At 65.9% G+C, this 16,421-nt stretch overlaps 3 protein-coding genes across 4 annotated transcripts; all 3 read left to right on the top strand.

Annotated features, from left to right (window-relative positions):
* The first annotated feature begins 109 nt into the window (after positions 1–109).
* On the top strand, positions 110–5,969 carry SLC6A8 (solute carrier family 6 member 8). Of its 2 annotated transcripts, none has more exons than XM_064453653.1 (14): positions 110–455; positions 749–967; positions 1,346–1,477; positions 2,122–2,395; positions 2,472–2,604; positions 2,858–2,992; positions 3,085–3,188; positions 3,260–3,384; positions 3,472–3,584; positions 3,664–3,801; positions 4,163–4,265; positions 4,348–4,448; positions 4,645–4,815; positions 5,465–5,969. In XM_064453653.1, the coding sequence occupies exons 1-14, from the start codon at positions 353–355 to the stop codon at positions 5,594–5,596; spliced, it is 1,983 nt and encodes a 660-aa protein (XP_064309723.1). In that variant the 5' UTR covers positions 110–352; the 3' UTR covers positions 5,597–5,969. The 2 variants fall into 2 exon arrangements, with proteins under 2 accessions (XP_064309723.1, XP_064309722.1); XM_064453652.1 differs by having other exon boundaries at positions 746–967.
* Positions 5,970–6,030: 61 nt separating this feature from the next.
* LOC104051014 (epidermal differentiation-specific protein-like) lies at positions 6,031–8,620 on the top strand. Its single transcript, XM_064453654.1, has one exon. It carries the CDS (start codon positions 7,370–7,372, stop codon positions 8,426–8,428), a length of 1,059 nt encoding a protein of 352 aa, XP_064309724.1. The 5' UTR covers positions 6,031–7,369; the 3' UTR covers positions 8,429–8,620.
* Positions 8,621–9,663: 1,043 nt separating this feature from the next.
* Positions 9,664–16,091, top strand: QARS1 (glutaminyl-tRNA synthetase 1). The gene is made up of 24 exons (XM_064453640.1): positions 9,664–9,837; positions 10,061–10,208; positions 10,291–10,400; positions 10,533–10,608; positions 10,931–10,995; positions 11,222–11,275; positions 11,472–11,529; positions 11,652–11,723; positions 11,893–11,978; positions 12,221–12,307; positions 12,432–12,531; positions 12,653–12,731; positions 12,855–12,963; positions 13,046–13,176; positions 13,306–13,398; positions 13,570–13,707; positions 13,781–13,868; positions 13,945–14,088; positions 14,160–14,264; positions 14,668–14,760; positions 15,049–15,176; positions 15,401–15,467; positions 15,680–15,805; positions 15,903–16,091. Exons 1-24 carry the CDS (start codon positions 9,697–9,699, stop codon positions 15,951–15,953), a joined length of 2,349 nt encoding a protein of 782 aa, XP_064309710.1. The 5' UTR covers positions 9,664–9,696; the 3' UTR covers positions 15,954–16,091.
* The last annotated feature ends 330 nt before the right edge of the window (positions 16,092–16,421 follow it).

The following is a 16,421-nucleotide window of genomic DNA, read 5'->3' as shown; positions in this document are numbered from 1 at the left end:
GCCTGGCCCCGGTGCCGGTGCGGCGGGACTGCAAGTCCCGTCAAGCCGCGGGAGGGCGGTGCGTCCAATGGGGCTCGGGGGGCGGCGCGGCCGGTCGCTGCCTCCGCCGCCGCCCGGTGCCGCGGCGCAGAGAGCCCCGGAGCGGCCGCGCGGCGCCGGCCCCGCAGCCCGGCTCTGAGCCGCCCGCCCGGCCCGGCCCGCCCCGCCGCGCCCCGCCGCCCTCAATGAGGTTCTTCCGACTCACCTTCAAGTGCTTCGTGGATTGCTTCTGAGCCCCCCCCGCACCTCCCCCCCCATCCCCACGGCCACGGAGCCGCCCCCGACCCGCTCTCGCTCCCCGGCCCCCCGCGACATGTCCCCCGTCCCCACCGACACGGCCGCCCCTCAGCCGCCCGCCTCCCCGCGACGCGACGCCGCCGCCGCCGCCGCCGCCGCCGCTGCCCCCGCGGGCTCCGGTAAGCGGGGAGCGCTGGGGAGGGATGAGCTCGGGGTTTCGGGGGGGTGTCCACGGCCACGCGCGACCGCGGCGCGCCCCCTCCTGCCGCCGCGGGGTGAGTCACCGCTCTGCATTGTGACGTCACGATGCCGGTCTGACATCTGACGTCACGCCCCCACGCGCGGAGAGGGGGGCGCGGGGGGGGGGGGGGCGCGGAGGTCCCCCTGCGCCTCCACACGCACCCCCCACTCCGCGCCCCCACGGGCTCGCGTGACGGCAGCGTGGGCTTCTCCCCTCCCCCGGTCTCAGCAGGGGGCCGCGGGGAGGCGGAGGGCGCCGATCCCCCCGCGGCGGGCGAGGAGCGGGCGGTGACAGCGCCGCTGGTGGGACCCCCCGGCCCCCCGAAAGCGGCCGCCCCCGAGCGGGAGACGTGGACCCGGCAGATGGATTTCATCATGTCCTGCGTGGGTTTCGCCGTGGGGCTGGGCAACGTCTGGCGCTTCCCCTACCTGTGCTACAAGAACGGCGGAGGTGAGCCCCGCGCCTGCCCCATGGAGCAGGAGGAGCGCCCCACGGCGCGGGGGAGCACCCTGCTTTCCACCCCACAGTGTCTGTGTGTGGGGGGGATGACCCCACGGTGGGCCAGCCCACCCGGCAAGCGGCATCCACGGGTCACGTGGGACACGCCACGGGTGTCCATGTGTCACCCACCGGGGTGAGGGTCCGTGGGGAGACCCCGCCACCTGCCCGCCCTGACCTACATCGGGAGGCGGCGAGGGGAGGGCGCAGAGGCGCCTTCGCTATTCGCTGCGCCCGGGCGGGCGGCACGGGGAGGGAAGGGGGGGCCGGGGGGGGCGGCAGCGGCTGAGCCGGTCCCGTACCCTCCCCCCCCCGCATCCCCGGCCCCAGGCGTCTTCCTCATCCCCTACCTGCTCATCGTCTTCGTGGGTGGCATCCCCGTCTTCTTCCTGGAGGTGGCCCTGGGGCAGTTCATGAAGCAGGGGGGCATCGCCGCCTGGAACATCGCCCCTCTCTTCAAGGGTAATGCTGCACCCTGCCTGCACCCTGCCCGTGGCCCCTGGCACCCTGCCCGTGGCCCCTGGCACCCTGCACCCTGCCCAGGGCCCCCAGCGCCTTGCACAGGGCTGGCACCACCCTGCCCACGCCCTGCCTGCTCCCGTGCACCTTGCCCACGTCCCACTGCGCCCCAGCCAAGGGTGGCAGCTGCCTGCACCCGTGCCCCATGGCTCCCTGCCTACGTGCTGCTGGCTTCCCTGCCTGCTGCCAGCTTCCTCCAGGGTTGTCAGCATCCCGGGTGACTGCTGGTTCCCCACCTCAGTGGTGTCCTGTTGGCTTCCCTGTGCTGTGCCCCACTGGCTCCCCCCTCTCCAGTGCCATGCTGCTGGCTGTCCCCAACCTGACCTGCCTGGGGCTGCTGGCTCCCCCTGTCCCATCCCCACCAGCTCCCCATGTTCCCTGGGGCTGCTGTCTCCCTGATCCTGTCCCCACCGGCTCCCCCCATCCTACCCATGGCTGCTGGCTCCCTGCGTCCCCACCAATGCCCCATGTCCTGCGCCATCCCTGCCAGTGTCCCCCATCAATGCCCCAGACTGCCAGCTCCTCCACCCTGCCAGGCTGCCGGGTGCCCATGGGTGCCCGTGGGCTCTGATCTCCCTGTGCCACAGGTCTGGGGTTGGCTTCCATGGTGATCGTCTTCTTCTGCAACTCCTACTACATCATGATCCTGGTGTGGGGGCTCTTCTACCTGGTGCACTCGCTGACAGACACCCTGCCCTGGGCCACCTGCGGCCACGCCTGGAACACTGAGCAGTGCGCTGAGCTCTTCCACCTTGAGCTCTGCCGCAATGGTAGCATCAATGCCAGTGCCAGCAGTGGGACCTTCAACCTCAGCTGTGCTGACCTGGCCAGCAAGCGCTCGCCTGTCATCGAGTTTTGGGAGTGAGTGTGGGGACCAGGGGGTCTCACCTGGGGCCAGGGTGGTTGTGCCAGCAGTCAGCACGGCCCTGCTCTGCAGGAACAAGGTGCTGCGGCTCTCGGGGGACCTCAGCGAGCCAGGGGACATGAACTGGCAGATGATCCTCTGCTTGGTCACCACCTGGGTCGTTGTCTACTTCTGCATCTGGAAGGGCGTCAAGTCGACTGGGAAGGTGATGCTGGCGGCGGGGGGTAACATGTTGGGGCCACCAGCACACTTGGTCAGGACTGTGGCACACAGCACTGCTGGCTCCTGCCCTCCTGTCCTGCAGCCCACGGGTGTGCAAGACCCCCTGTCCCACATGTCTCTGGGAGGTGCCACCAGCCGCTGGGGACGTCCCTGGGCCCTGGTCCTGCTGGGACACCTGTGGCATGTGACGGAGAGCCCCAGCCTCAGGGGTCTCACTGGCACCCACTCCTCTGCAGATTGTCTACTTCACAGCACTCTTCCCCTATGTGGTTCTCATCCTGCTGCTGGTCCATGGGGTGACACTGCCTGGGGCACTGGGTGGCATCGTCTACTACCTGAAACCCGACTGGTCCAAGCTGGCCGAGGCACAGGTGAAGGGGGCAGGCAGGGCAGGAGGGGGCTGGGTGCTGGGCACCACCCCCGGCATCCTCCCCACCCCACAACACCTTCCCTTGCACCCCAGGTCTGGATTGACGCTGGCACCCAGATCTTCTTCTCCTACGCCATTGGGCTGGGTGCTCTGACCGCACTGGGCAGCTACAACCGCTTCCACAACAACTGCTACAGGTAGGGCTCTGCTGGCTGCAGGGCGTCCCCCTGGTGTGTCATCTGGCACCCCTGACCCACTCTGCCCTCAGAGATGCCTACATCCTGGCCGTGATCAACAGCTCCACCAGCTTCTTCGCTGGCTTCGTCGTCTTCTCTGTGCTGGGCTTCATGGCCTCCGAGCAAGGCGTGGACATCTCCAAGGTGGCCGAGTCTGGTGAGTGCCGAGTGGCAGGTGCCCACTGGCATGGTGACCCCTGTGTCCCCCTTCTGGGGTGGCACCGCTGACCTCACTCTCTCACAGGCCCCGGGCTGGCTTTCATCGCCTACCCCAAAGCTGTGACATTGATGCCCTTGTCCCCACTCTGGGCCACGCTCTTCTTCTTCATGCTCCTCGTGCTGGGGCTGGACAGCCAGGTGCAGCGGCGGGCAGGGGGATGAGGACAGGGAGGGGACAGAATGGCATGTCCCCGCTGAGCCCCACTCTCTGTCACAGTTTGTCGGTGTGGAGGGTTTCATCACGGGCATCCTGGACCTGTTCCCCCAGCCGGGGGCTGGCTCGCTGCGTCGCGAGCTCACCGCTGCCGTCTGCTGTGTCATCTGCTGCCTCATCGACCTCTCCATGGTCACGCAGGTGGGGGATGCGGCAGGGACACTGGCTAGCCCCATGCCGGGCACCTGTGCCTGCCCTGGGGACATTACCTCCCACGGGGCCCCAGCGTGGGGTGGGAGCTCCCTGGGGTTGCTGCACCCACGGCAGTGGGGGGCGCCTGTGGCACAGGGGTGCCTGTGGCTGCGGGGGTCCCTGTGCCACCGGGGTGTCCTTTGTTGTGAGGGTGCTGTGGGAGCACAGGGTGCCCATGGCATGCAGGGTGTCCTTGCCAGGTGGTGGGGCACCAGTGCTGGCAAAGCTGTGCCCGTGCCGATGTGGAGGTGCCCGTGCCAGCACAGGGCAGCTGGCACAGCCCCAGTGATGTGTGGCGCCGTCCCGGCAGGGCGGCATGTATGTGTTCCAGCTCTTTGACAACTACTCGGCCAGCGGGATCACACTGCTGTGGCAGGCTTTCTGGGAGTGCGTGGTCATTGCCTGGGTCTATGGTGAGGCCAAGGGGACGCGAAAGGGGGACACGAGGGGACACGGGTGCCCTGTGGGGCCTGGCTGATGCCCTTCTCCCTGCAGGTGCCGACCGCTTCATGGACGACGTGGCCCGCATGATCGGCTACCGGCCCCTGCCCTTCATGAAGTGGTGCTGGGCCGTGGTGACGCCGCTGGTCTGCGTGGTAAGTGGGGCCGCCCTGCGTGGGGACACGTGTGTGTTTTGTGTATGTGCGTGTGCCCGCTGCCCCGACCCCGTGCCACGGGCGCCGGGCTCCCCCAGGCGGCTGCTTTGGGCACGGCAGCCACGGGAGGATACGCGTGGGGGGTCTGGGGCTGCAGCCCCCTGCCCGTGGGACCTCACCCCCCGTCTCCACCCAGGGCATCTTTGTGTTCCACGTGGTGAACTACAAGCCGCTGACCTACAACAAGACGTATGTGTACCCGTGGTGGGGGGACGCCATCGGCTGGGTCCTGGCACTCTCCTCCATGCTCTGCATCCCCTGCACCGTCCTCTACAAGCTCCTGCGCTGCAAAGGCTCCCTGCGCGAGGTGAGGGCAGCATGACAGGGGCCCTCCTGCCCATCTCGGCCATCCTTGTCCCTGTCCCCTTCTCAGTCCTGTCCCCATCCCACCCCCATCCCTGTTCAAATCCCAGTGGTGTCCACATTGCTATCTCAGTCCCATCCCAATTCAAATCCCATCCCTGACCCCATCCCTGTCACTCTCACTCCCAGCCAAATCCTGTCCCTGTCCCCATCTCTGTCTCAATCCCATCCCCATCTCATCCCTGTCCCCTCATGGTCCCTGTCCGTCTCTCAATCCCATTTCAATCCCTTTGCCATTCTAGTCTTATCCCCATCCCCATCCAAGTCCCATTCCTGTCCCAATCACTCTCACACCCATCTGAACCCGTCCCTGTCCCCATCGCTGTCTCACTCACAACCCCACCCAAATCCCATCCTTGCTGACATCACTGTCTTAATCTGTCACCGTCTCAGTCCCATCCCTGTCCCCATTTCACCCCTGTCCCCATGCTATCACTCTCCCTCTCTCCATCCCATTTCAATCCCTTCCCCATCCCAGTCTCGCCTCCACCCCTGTCCCCACCTCAGTCCCATCCCCACCACACACCCATGTACCAGGGGTTGCACCGTGCCCAGTGCTGCCATCCCTGGGTGCTGATACGGTGTCCCCGCAGCGCTGGCAGCTCCTGACCACTCCGATCTGGGGCCACCACCACCTGGAGTACCTGACGCCTGAGGCAGAAGCCAAACTGCTGGCCCCAGAGCCCCCCAAGGAGAAGGCGATGCTCTTCGAGACTGTGATCTGAGCGTGGGGAGGGTCGCGCTGCTCCCGCCCGCCATAGCAATAATGCCAGCACCGCCTCCCACCCACGCTGCCCCGTGCCACCCCAGCCCGCCCGCCTCACCGCAGAGGGGGTTCATGACTGCAAGGCGGGGGTCATTGGGGGCTGCGGGGCCGGGGCGGCCACAGGGAGCGGGAGGGGTCCCCGGCGCAGGGGAGCGTGGCAGCCCGGGGGTCGGCGAGGAGGCTGCGGGCTGGGGGTAGTGAACAGGACAGCCCTTCCCTGGCCCCTGCCTGCAGCCCCCACGGCCCCCCACTCACTAACTGCTTCCTGTAGCGTTTGTCTGGTGTAACCCCGACCGCCCCGACATCTGGCAATAAACTGGGAGACCCTGGCAGCCCCGGCACTGTGGGCAGGGGAAGGGGGGCTGGGGGGGTGAGCTGTAGGGTGGCAACTGCCTGCGGGGGACAGGGCTTGGGGATGCTGGGACACCTGAGTCCCTCTCTTGGGGTGGCTCGTGGAGGGGACAGGCTGCGGGAGCAGCAGGGTCTCTGTCCTCTTCCGTGGCAGGATGCAGGTACCCACTGGCTCCACCAGCCCCGGGTTCCATGTGGGACTGGGGCACTCCACGCAGCCGGGGCTGGCCCCTGCTCCCTGGCCCTGCAGCGGCCCCAAGGGGCAGGTTTCAGCCCAAAGGCGCTGGGGGTCCTGGCTGTCACCAGGAGCTGCTAGTGTCAGCTCTGGGGTTTCCTGCTCCCTGCACTGTGCAGTAGGGACAGCCCCAGGCTGGTGGGGGGCTGTGGGGCTGGGGTTAAGGGGCCCAGGCACACGGTCAGGAGAAATCTGAGGCTCAACCTGCTGCAGACCCCTCGAGCTGCCTGAGCCTGGCACCAGTGGGGTGCCAAACAGTGGGTGCATGTGCCCTGTGCCCGGCACCACCAGCTCTTGGGGGGGCCAGCTCCGATCCATGCTATGGGGACCTGCATGGTGCCCCAGGGAAGGCCCAGCATGCTGTACTCAGGGTGGCGGCCAGCCTTTCCCATGCCCTGGCTGGGTGTCAGTGTCCCACTGTGCCCAGCGCTGGCACCTGTCTCCCTCCAGCAGCACTGTGGCCACCCTGGATGGTCCATGGACATCCTGCTCATGGAGGGACAATGGGGGAGAAGTGCCACCACCTGCTGCAGCCACCCTTAGGCATGGGGCTGCAGCAGTGATGACTTGTCTTTCAAGGCATTGGCTCACACCACCACGATACCCTCTCACCCCGCCGGGGCAAGCCAGCAGTTCCTGCCCCACCGGCAACACACGCCATAATTAGCGCAGGCAGGGTAGAAGCGTCAGTGATAATTGGCAGTGACTCGTTAGTACTGGAGCGCCGCATGCCCGGGGCGCGGCAGGACTTTCCGGCAGGGCTAGTCTACGGGGCCAGCTGGCATCCTGGTGTGCTGGCTGCTGCACCGCCGTGCGGGGCCTGGCTGGCTCCCTGCCACCAGAGCGGGGCTGGGTGCGGGCGCGGGGGCGAGTGCTGTCATCACCTTGCTTCATGCTGCAGCATGCCCCAGCCCCGCCAACCCTGGTAGAAGTCTCGGCTGCGGGCAGGCATTGGGGCACTGCTGGCACAGACGGTGAGAGCGCGGAGACCGGGTGGCTGTGGGGCAGAGGGCAGGGGAGGAAAGGCAGTGCCGAGGGGCGTCTTGGCTTGCCAGGGTTTCCTCATGGGTTTCTGACAGCACCCACACAACCGTGAGGGGACTTGACACGCACTGTGCCCTTGCAGGGGCGGGCGCCCACAGCACCATGAACCGGATCACGGTGTACGAGCGTGCCAACTTTGAGGGGCTGAGCCGGGAGTTCACCTGCGACGTGCCTGACCTGCATGAGCTGGATTTTGGGGACTGCATTGCCTCCCTGAAGGTGGTGGGGCAGCCCTGGATCGCCTACACAGACCCCAAGTATGAGGGGGAGCCGCATGCCTTTGAGGAGGGCGAGTACCCCTCCGTGGCACGGCCTAACAGCTTCTCAGCACTGCGCCTTGTGCACCATGACCTGGGGGACCCCCAGATCACCCTCTACGAGCGCCCCAATTTTCAAGGTGCCTGCAAGGTGGTGGTGGAGGAGACCAACTTGGCGTATGGGTACTTCAATGACCGGGTGGCCTCCCATGTGGTGCAGCGAGGTGTCTGGCTGCTCTACCAGCACCCCGGCCGAGGTGGTTGGCACTGCTTGGCATGGCCCGGCGAGCGTCTTGCTGACTACAAACCTGAGCTGAACTTCCAGTCTCGGTTGTCCCACCTGCGCCCGCTGCAGCCTGGGCGGCCCCTGGTCTCGGCACGTCTCCTCTGGGAGCAGAAGCAGGTAGAATCAGAGCGGGAGGTGCTGGTGGATGAGATTGAGGGGGTGAACGAGACAGAGTCAGAACAGGTGCTAGCAGCCAGCAGCAGCCGGGAGTACACCACCACACTCTGGCAGAGCTTCCACTTCAGCAACGCCACCAGTCTCAAAGCCGGGCTCTCCTTCACTCTGATCGTGGAAGCCTCCAACATCTTCACAGTGCAGAAAGGGCACAGTGAATCCAGCACCCGCCGGGAACGCATGGAAGTGCAGCTGCCAGCTAAGATCCCTCCACGCACAGTGCTCAGCATCCAGGTCTTGCGGAAGGAGGTAACACTTTCTGTCCCGGTCCTGCTCACCATCACCCAGAATGAAGCTGTCCGTACGGAAATGGGCGAGTACCGCAGCGTCTCGGGTACCAACATCAGTGCCCGCTATAGCTTGAAGCCTCTGCCAGCTGCCAGCACACAGCAGGCAGCCACTGAGGGGACAGAGCAGGTGCCTGGCACTGGGATGGGGCTGTAGCTGAGCACTAGCCCTGTCCCCTCAGTGGTGTGGAACCCCTGGGGATGCCCACGCTGCCTGTGTGGCCTGCCCATGCAGGAGCCAGAACCCGCCTTGCTCGGCCTTGTCAGGTGGCTCCAGCTGGCAGGACCTCCAGTGATCCTGAGATCCAGGGAGGCAGCTGGGGAACATGGTGCCTCCTCCCCCTGGGTGCTGCCAATAAACCCCATTCCCAAACCGCTCTGTCTGCTGCTGCTGTGGCTGGAGTGGGAGCGGGCTGGGGGGGGACACAGAACTGGAGGGGACACCAGGCTGGGGGGAACATCACACTGGGGCAGCTGAGGGGGACACCAGGCTGAGGGAGGCAGAGGACACTGGGCTTGGGGGGACAGTGGGCTGGGGCAGTGGGGGGACATGGAACTACTGGGGACACACACACCAGGCTGGGAAAACTAGGGGGACATGGGGCTGTGGGGGACGACACACACATCACGCTGGGGCAGCTGGGGTGAGACAGGGTTGGGGGAGCAGGGAGGACATTGGGCTTTTGGGGAAAACGGGCTGGGAGAGCCAGGGGATACCAGACTGCAGGTGCTGAGGGGACACAAGTTTGGGGTAGCCGGGGGGGGACTCTGTGGGGGACTAAGGGATACCAGGCTGGAAGAGCCGGGGGACACGGGGCCGGTGTGGACCCACACACACCGGGCTGCGGGAGCTGGGGGTACCCGGGGCGGGGTCACGGGGCTGGTGCGGGCGGGGTCCGGCGGGCCGGGCTGGCCTCGCACACACCGGGATGGGGCGGCCACCGCGCTCCCCCGCCCGCCGCTGGGGCATGTGTGTCCCCACGGGCCCGTCACAGGGACCGTCCTGGGGGCCGCTGGGACACACGCGGGGACCCGGGAGGGACGAGACTGCTGCCGGGGCTGCGGGAGCCGGCGGGACGCGGCGCCGGCCCGGGTGGGCTACGGCGGCCGGGCGGAGACAAAGAGCCGCGGGGCGGTGGGCGCCGAGGGCGTGGTTTCCATGCCCCGGTCCCGCCTCAAGCCACGCCCCCCACGTGGCTCCTGAGGCGGCCGGTCTCTTTAAATGATGCAACCGACAGCAGGCTTGGCCCCGCCCCCTCCGCGCCTATTCGCGGAACCGGCGCCGAACTCCCCCATCCCATTGGCCGAGGGGGACCTCGCTCACTGTCGATTGGCTCGACCTGCGCCGGCGACACGCCCTCCCCTCTCCGACTGGTTGGACGTGGCCCCGCCCCCCGGGCGGGCAGTGGCGGAGGCGGCAGCAGCATGGCGGCGGCGGCCATGGCGGCGGAGGAGGTGGAGGAGGCGCTGGGGCTCTTCACCGGCATCGGCCTCAGCGAGGCCAAAGCGCGAGAGACGCTGCGCAACGGGGCGCTCAGCACGCTGCTCCGCCGGGCTGTGCTGCAGGTGCGTCCGTCGCGGGCCCCCACCTGGTCCCTCGGTTCCCCGATCCCCGGTGCAGCGGCTTCGTCACGCCCCGCGACCCCGCCACCTCCCCGGGAGCCCTCCTCGGCCCCGCCGAGCAGCCTCGGCCCTTGGCTCCCCTCCCTCCCCGCCACGTCCGGGGGCCGCCGGTTCGCCGGGGCTCAGCCCTGGGCCGGCCCTGACCCTCCCCCCGGGGTGGCGGCAGGCTCGGAGCGCGCTGGGGCCGGCCCTGGACAAAACCACCGGGACGCTTCTGTACAACACGGCCGCCCGCCTCAGGGATCCGAAGCACCTCGGCTTCCTCGTCGACTACATCGTCCGCAGGGAGATCCTCACCGACCTACAGCTCAGCGGTACCGTGCGGCCCCGGGATACCCCCGGCCCCGGCGGGAGGGCAGGGCAGCGCCCCGCTCTTCAACCCCACTCTGTCCCCAGCCGCCCTGGAGTATGTGAGGAGCCACCCCCTGGAGCCCCTGGACACGGCGGACTTCGAGCAGGCCTGCGGTGTGGGGGTGTCTGTCACCCCCGAGCAGATCGAGGAGGCAGTGAGTGGGGCCATGGCCTTGCATGCCCCGTGGGGATGGTGTGGGGGACGTGGGACAGGGTGGGCTGGCAGCCCCTGATGTCATGCTCCCTACCTGCCTCGCTCACCCCCGTGGCCCTGTCCCGCTCCACAGGTGGAGGCCGTGATCAGCAAGCACCGAGCAGAGCTGCTGGCTGAGCGCTACCACTTCAACATGGGGCTGCTGATGGGTGAGTGTGCAGCACCGGGGCAGCCCCTGCCTGGCACTCCTGCTCCCCTGCACCCTGAGAGCCAGCCCTTTGCTGTGGGCTGCCCTGGCCCTAGCTGCTCTGTCACTTTGCGGCAGCCTGCCCAATGCGGGGCAGATGTCCTGCCATGTCCCCCGCACAGGCAGGGCTTTGGGCAGCGGCTGCCTGTGGTGCCCTGTGCAAGGGACAGCTCTGGGGCAAGGGCTGCCTCCAGCTGCTGGCTGCGGTGTCCTGCATCAGCGGCCCTGGCTGAAGCCCCCTGTGCTGGGCTGTGCCCCTTGCCCATGGGGTGCCCTGTCCGCAGGGGAGGTGCGGAGCCGGCTGCAGTGGGCAGATGGAAAGACCATCAAAAACGAAGTGGACCTGCAGGTGGGTGCAAGCACAGCAGGTCAGACGCTGCTTGGGGTGGCGTGCCCTGTCAGTGCCTGCCTGGTGCGGGACCTGCTGGCCTGTCTCGTGGGAAGGTCTGGTGCTGGGGACTGCCTGCCCTGGGTAGGTGCAGTCAGGGTGAGGGGGGTGGCAGCTGGACAGGGCCACCTCCAGGCCTTGGGGCACTGGGAGCCTCTTCTACCCCGTCTGTGTCTCTCTTGTCTAGGTGCTGCATTTGCTGGGGCCAAAGACAGAAGCTGACCTGGAGAAGAAGCCAAAGGTGGGGAGGCTGGGGAGGCTGGGAACTGGGCTGGTATTTCCCTGCTGAGTGTCCAGGCAGGGTCCCAGATAGCTGCTGCGGCCCAGCCACCACCATGGGCACAGGTCTGAGGGAGTGCTGGGGGCAGCAGGCTGGGCCAGGAGGGGAAGGTGTATGTTGGGGCCCGGCATTCAGGATGCTGTGCTGGTCCCTGCAGGCTGCAAAGGCACGTCCGGCCCTGTCGGAGAAGCAGAAGGTGGCTGTGGTGGAGACTGGTAAGAGACTGTCCTCCTGTGGGCAGCTTCCCCAGCCTTTTGGTTCCTGGCAGGGGCCTCCCTCTGAGCTGGGCTCCAGGAGCTGTAGTCAGGCCTCTGCTCAGCCCCCTCTCTCCTTGCAGGCGAGGTGGGCACAGAGACACGGTCGCTGCTGGAGCAGCTGCGGGGAGAAGCCCTCAAGTTCCACAAACCGGGTGAGTGTGAGGAGCCACTGCCACATGTGGGGCCACTCCACTGGCTCTGTGCCTGGCCCTGGATCTCTGGGCTGCGGGGGACCAACCTGGCTCCATGTCCTTTCCCACTGGCTGCTGGGCTTGGCTTGGTTTGAGCAGGGCTGCAGCCCTGAGCATCCTCTGCCCACAGGAGAGAACTACAAGACAGAGGGCTATGTGGTGACGCCCAACACCATGGCTCTGTTGAAGCAACACTTGGCAATCACAGGTGGGCAGGTGAGGCCATGTCCCCCAGCCCAGTGGTTCCCTGAGAGGGCTGAATTGCTATGCCGGGCTCCAGCTGGGTGGGTAGGGTGGCTGGGGGAATGACCAGCTCACTGGGGACATGGCCAGAGGCAGCACCCATGTGGCATAGGGGGCTCTGTGGTATCACTGGGGGTTCATGTCAGTTTCCCCACTGTCAGCAAGGGGGACAGTCTCCTGCCAAAGGACAGAGGTGTCCCCTTTTCCCCCTGCAGGTGCGGACGCGGTTCCCTCCTGAGCCCAATGGGATCCTGCACATTGGCCATGCCAAGGCCATCAACTTCAACTTCGGCTACGCCAAGGTGAGAAGGACCAAGCATTGCTGGCAGCTACCTCTAGCCCCTGCCTCCACCTGCTGCTTGGCCACTGGCCTGGCCCTGCAGCCCCTGAGCAGCAGCTTGTTGCTTGTTGTCCCCCTATCCCCAGGCCAACGGTGGTGTGTGTTTCCTGCGCTATGATGACACCAATCCCGAGAAGGAGGAGGAAAAATACTTTACGGCCATCCGGGAGATGGTGGAGTGGCTGGGTACGGCTCAGGCTGGGGAGGGCAGGATTAGGCCAGGTGCTGCTGGGGACATCCCTTCATGCAGGTCCTGCTGCTGGGCCCAGGGGGTGCCTCTGACCTGCTGTTTCCCCTGTGCCCACAGGCTACCAGCCCTATGCAGTGACCCATGCGTCAGATTACTTTGACCAGCTCTATACCTGGGCCCTGGAGCTTATCCGCAGGTGAGTGTGCTGGGGTGGTATGGATGTGCTGGGGTGGTGCGGATGTTCTGTGCCGCAGCTGGGGCTCCCCCTCACCCAGGGGATGGGTCACTGGTGTCTGGTGATGGTGTTTCCCCTCTGTAGGGGCCAGGCATATGTCTGCCATCAGAAGGTTGAGGAGATCAAGGGCCACAACCCACCACCCTCGCCATGGCGGGACCGGCCTGTGGAGGAGTCACTCCTGCTCTTCGAGGTACTCCTGGCTGGGGGTAATCACTGCATGCATGTGGGGTCTGGGTCCATGACTCAGCTGACAACCTCCCCCTGCTCCACAGGACATGCGAAAGGGAAAGTTTGGGGAGGGAGAGGCCACGCTGCGGATGAAGCTGGTGATGGAGGATGGGAAGATGGACCCTGTCGCCTACCGCGTCAAGTTCATTCCACACCACCGCACTGGGGACAAGTGGTAGGGGAGGGTCTGCGGTGTCCTGGCACATGTGGTGGGCGTGGGTCTGCATGTCCTGGAAGTGGGGGGGTGTCGGGAGGGGAGCAGCATGGGGTTCTGCCCCAGGGCTTGACTGTGTCTGCTTTACAGGTGCATCTACCCCACATATGACTACACACACTGCCTCTGCGACTCCATCGAGCACATCACACACTCCCTCTGCACCAAGGAATTCCAGGCCAGGTGAGCACTGTGCATGCATGGCCCAGGGCTGAGCCAGACCTGGCAGGGCAGCTCTGTGGGGGAGCAGCTGGCTGCATCCTGGTGGCTGCCAGAGTGCTGGGGGACAGTGTGTCCGTGGGGTTGTGGGCAGGTGTGAGGCTGAGCCGGGCTACAGCTGTTCCTCCCTCACAGGCGCTCCTCCTACTTCTGGCTGTGCAATGCACTGGATGTCTACTGCCCTGTGCAGTGGGAGTATGGGCGCCTGAACCTGCTCTACACCGTTGTCTCCAAGAGGAAGATCATCCGGCTGGTGGAGATGGGTGCTGTGAGGTAGGAGCAGGACCAGCAGCCAGGGTGGGTCTTGCCCAGGGCATGCCTGGCTGTCACACTGGTGTATTCTCAGGGACTGGGATGACCCGCGTCTCTTCACGCTGACAGCCCTGCGCCGGCGAGGCTTTCCCCCTGAGGCTGTCAACAACTTCTGTGCTCGGGTAGGTGCTGGGGACAGGATGGGACAGGGCAGCTGGATGCAGCCCCTAGCTGGTGTGACAGCAGGCTGTCCTGCAGGTTGGTGTGACGGTGGCCCAGGCGACGATGGAGCCACATCTGCTGGAGGCGTGTGTGCGGGAGGTGCTGAACGAGCAGGCCCCCCGTGCCATGGCCGTTCTGGAGCCCCTCAAGGTCACCATCACCAACTTCCCTGACCCAAAGGTGAGAGTGCCGTGGGCTGGGGTGGGAGTGGGATTCCCCAAGACCAGCATTCAACCCCTCCTTCTCCCTAGGCACTGGAGGTCCTTGTGCCCAACTTCCCAGCTGATGAGAGCCGGGGTTTTCACAAAGTGCTCTTCCAGCCCACTGTCTACATCGAGAAGACAGACTTCAGGGAGGTGAGCTGGGCCCACCAGGCCATACTGCCCTTGCTCCCAAGAGCTATAGCTTGGCTGTGGGAACCTGGCAGTGCTGGGAGCTGCACTGGTGCTGCATGGGGCACAGGTGGGGTGTCGGCACCCAACCGTGACTCCCAAACATGCCACCAGCTCTGATGGGCACGGGGGAAATACCCGCTGCCCTCAGCCTGGCTGGTACATGTCCAGCCGATGGTGCCTGCACCTGGCCTGCATACTGGGGAACTCCTGCAGCAATATGGGAGTTCAGCAGCCTTGGGTGGGTCGATCCCTCGTACAGCAGGAGTGGGTGAGAGGACACAGCTGTGGGGACAGAGAGACATGCTGGAGGGGGGACCTGCTTCCCGTGCTGGGACCCCTTGTGCAGCCGTGAATCCTCTTGCAGGAGGTGGACAAGGGCTACAAGCGCCTGGCCCCTGGGCAGCCAGTGGGGCTGCGCCACACTGGCTATGTCATCGCCATCCAGAACGTCATCAAGGTGGGTGGCAGGGCACTGGTGATGCCAGACTGGGCCATGGGATGTGAGGACCTGGCCATGCCACACCTGGGAAGAGCAATGATGGTGATCTCGGGCAGAGGGCTGTGGGCACAGTGTGGATGCTGGCTTCCAGTGTGGCAGCTCGCTGCCAGCCCTGTGCCTTGCACAGAGGGGAGCAATGTGACCCAGAGTTGTGGGGGCTGGCGGTTCAGCCCCCAGGGCTGCCCTGTGGGATGGGTTTCTGCCTGACTTGATAGCTGATGGCTCAGCTTGCCTCCTCTCCCCCAGGATGCCAGCGGGCATGTGATCGAGCTGGAGGTGACCTGCATCAAGTCAGATGTGGCGGAGAAGCCCAAAGCCTTCATCCACTGGGTGTCAGAGCCACTGGTGTGTGAAGTGCGGCTCTACGAACGGCTGTGAGTATCTGGCCGCCTGCAGAGGTGCAGGCACAAGCTCAGTGGTGCTAGCGCAGCAGCTTTGCTGCCACCCAGCCCAGCATTGTGGTTGTGTGCTGCCCAGCAGGCTCTGCTGGGATGTGCCTAGTCCTTGGTGGCAGAGGTATTGCTGTGGGGCTCTGAGAGCTGCTGCCCCACGGCCCCTTGCCCAGTGGCTTTGGGATGAGACTTTTGTCTCTTGGCAGGTTTTTACACAAAAATCCTGAGGACCCATCAGAGGTGCCTGGTGGCTTTCTGAGTGACCTCAATCCCGTGAGTAGCATCAAGAGCTGAGGTCAGAGGCTTGGGGAGAACTGGGGATCTCCTGCACCCGTGCTGGAGGCACCTGCTTTGATGTGACCCCCACCTCTCCCTGGGCAGGGCCCTGCTATGTCCTGGCAGTGAGAGAGACTGGGGGGAGCAGGGCTGTGGAGGGGGGGAGGAGAGGTGCCAGGGCTGCTGGCTGAGGTACCTTCTCTTGTCAGGACTCCCTGTGTGTGGTCCACAATGCCCTGGTTGATAGCTCTGTCCTCTCCGCCCGGCCCTTTGACAAGTTCCAGTTTGAGCGGCTGGGCTACTTCTCAGTGGACCCCGACAGCAAAGAGGGGAAGGTAAGCCCTGGGGAGATGGCCGTGGGACTCCCCCTGCCTGCCATAGGGCTTCCCCTCCCACTGTGGGGCTCTGAGTTGACCCTCTGCCTCTCCTCAGATGGTGTTCAACCGGACGGTGACGCTGAAGGAGGACCCCAGCAAGGCCTGAGGCAATCACCACTGCCACCCCACTGTGGTGTTCTTTCCCCGGGAGGGTCTCTGTGCATCCCCAGTGCCGCCGTGCCTTGGCACAGCCTCCCAGGGTGCCCCACAGCATTGCCTCAATAAACAGAGCATACCTGTCCTCTCCCCGTGCTGTCACTGCCTCCTGCTGCCCTTGCTCAGCCCTGGGGTGCTGGGTTGGGGGGTATCCCTAGCCCCTGGGGGCTTGGGGCTGGTGCCCCTGTGGGAGCTGCGATGTGGGGCTGGGGTTGAGGGTGCTGAGGCGGGATGGAGGGGGGTTCTCAAGGCCTGCTAGGGGCTGCTGCGGGGTGCGCGCACTGTGTACAAACACCACCTGAGCACCATCCCCACTTAAGGTGGACTCGAGTGGGGTGGCCCCTGCTCGCCCCTGGCCTGGAGGCCAGGTGGGTTGCCACCGCGGGACTGGCGTTGCCCCCCTGCCCTGAGCCCCGTG

This window comes from Phalacrocorax carbo, chromosome 6, assembly GCF_963921805.1.
Source record: "Phalacrocorax carbo chromosome 6, bPhaCar2.1, whole genome shotgun sequence".
Lineage (NCBI taxonomy): Eukaryota > Metazoa > Chordata > Aves > Suliformes > Phalacrocoracidae > Phalacrocorax > Phalacrocorax carbo.
The sequence above is the reverse complement of the archived record's forward strand: the minus strand, read 5'-3'. Positions and strand labels throughout refer to the sequence as shown.

What these genes read in the sequence shown, in the direction of transcription:
- LOC104051014 (XM_064453654.1), top strand. Translation starts at nt 7,370, where the DNA reads ATGAACCGGATCACGGTGTACGAGCGTGCCAACTTTGAGGGGCTGAGC.
- SLC6A8 (XM_064453652.1), top strand. Translation starts at nt 353, where the DNA reads ATGTCCCCCGTCCCCACCGACACGGCCGCCCCTCAGCCGCCCGCCTCC. An exon ending in GCGTCAAGTCGACTGGGAAG is followed by an intron (nt 2,605 to 2,857) that starts GTGATGCTGGCG and finishes ACTCCTCTGCAG; the next exon opens with ATTGTCTACTTCACAGCACT. An exon ending in TGACGCCGCTGGTCTGCGTG is followed by an intron (nt 4,449 to 4,644) that starts GTAAGTGGGGCC and finishes GTCTCCACCCAG; the next exon opens with GGCATCTTTGTGTTCCACGT.
- QARS1 (XM_064453640.1), top strand. Translation starts at nt 9,697, where the DNA reads ATGGCGGCGGCGGCCATGGCGGCGGAGGAGGTGGAGGAGGCGCTGGGG. An exon ending in GGAGATGGTGGAGTGGCTGG is followed by an intron (nt 12,532 to 12,652) that starts GTACGGCTCAGG and finishes CTGTGCCCACAG; the next exon opens with GCTACCAGCCCTATGCAGTG. An exon ending in GTGCGGCTCTACGAACGGCT is followed by an intron (nt 15,177 to 15,400) that starts GTGAGTATCTGG and finishes GTCTCTTGGCAG; the next exon opens with GTTTTTACACAAAAATCCTG.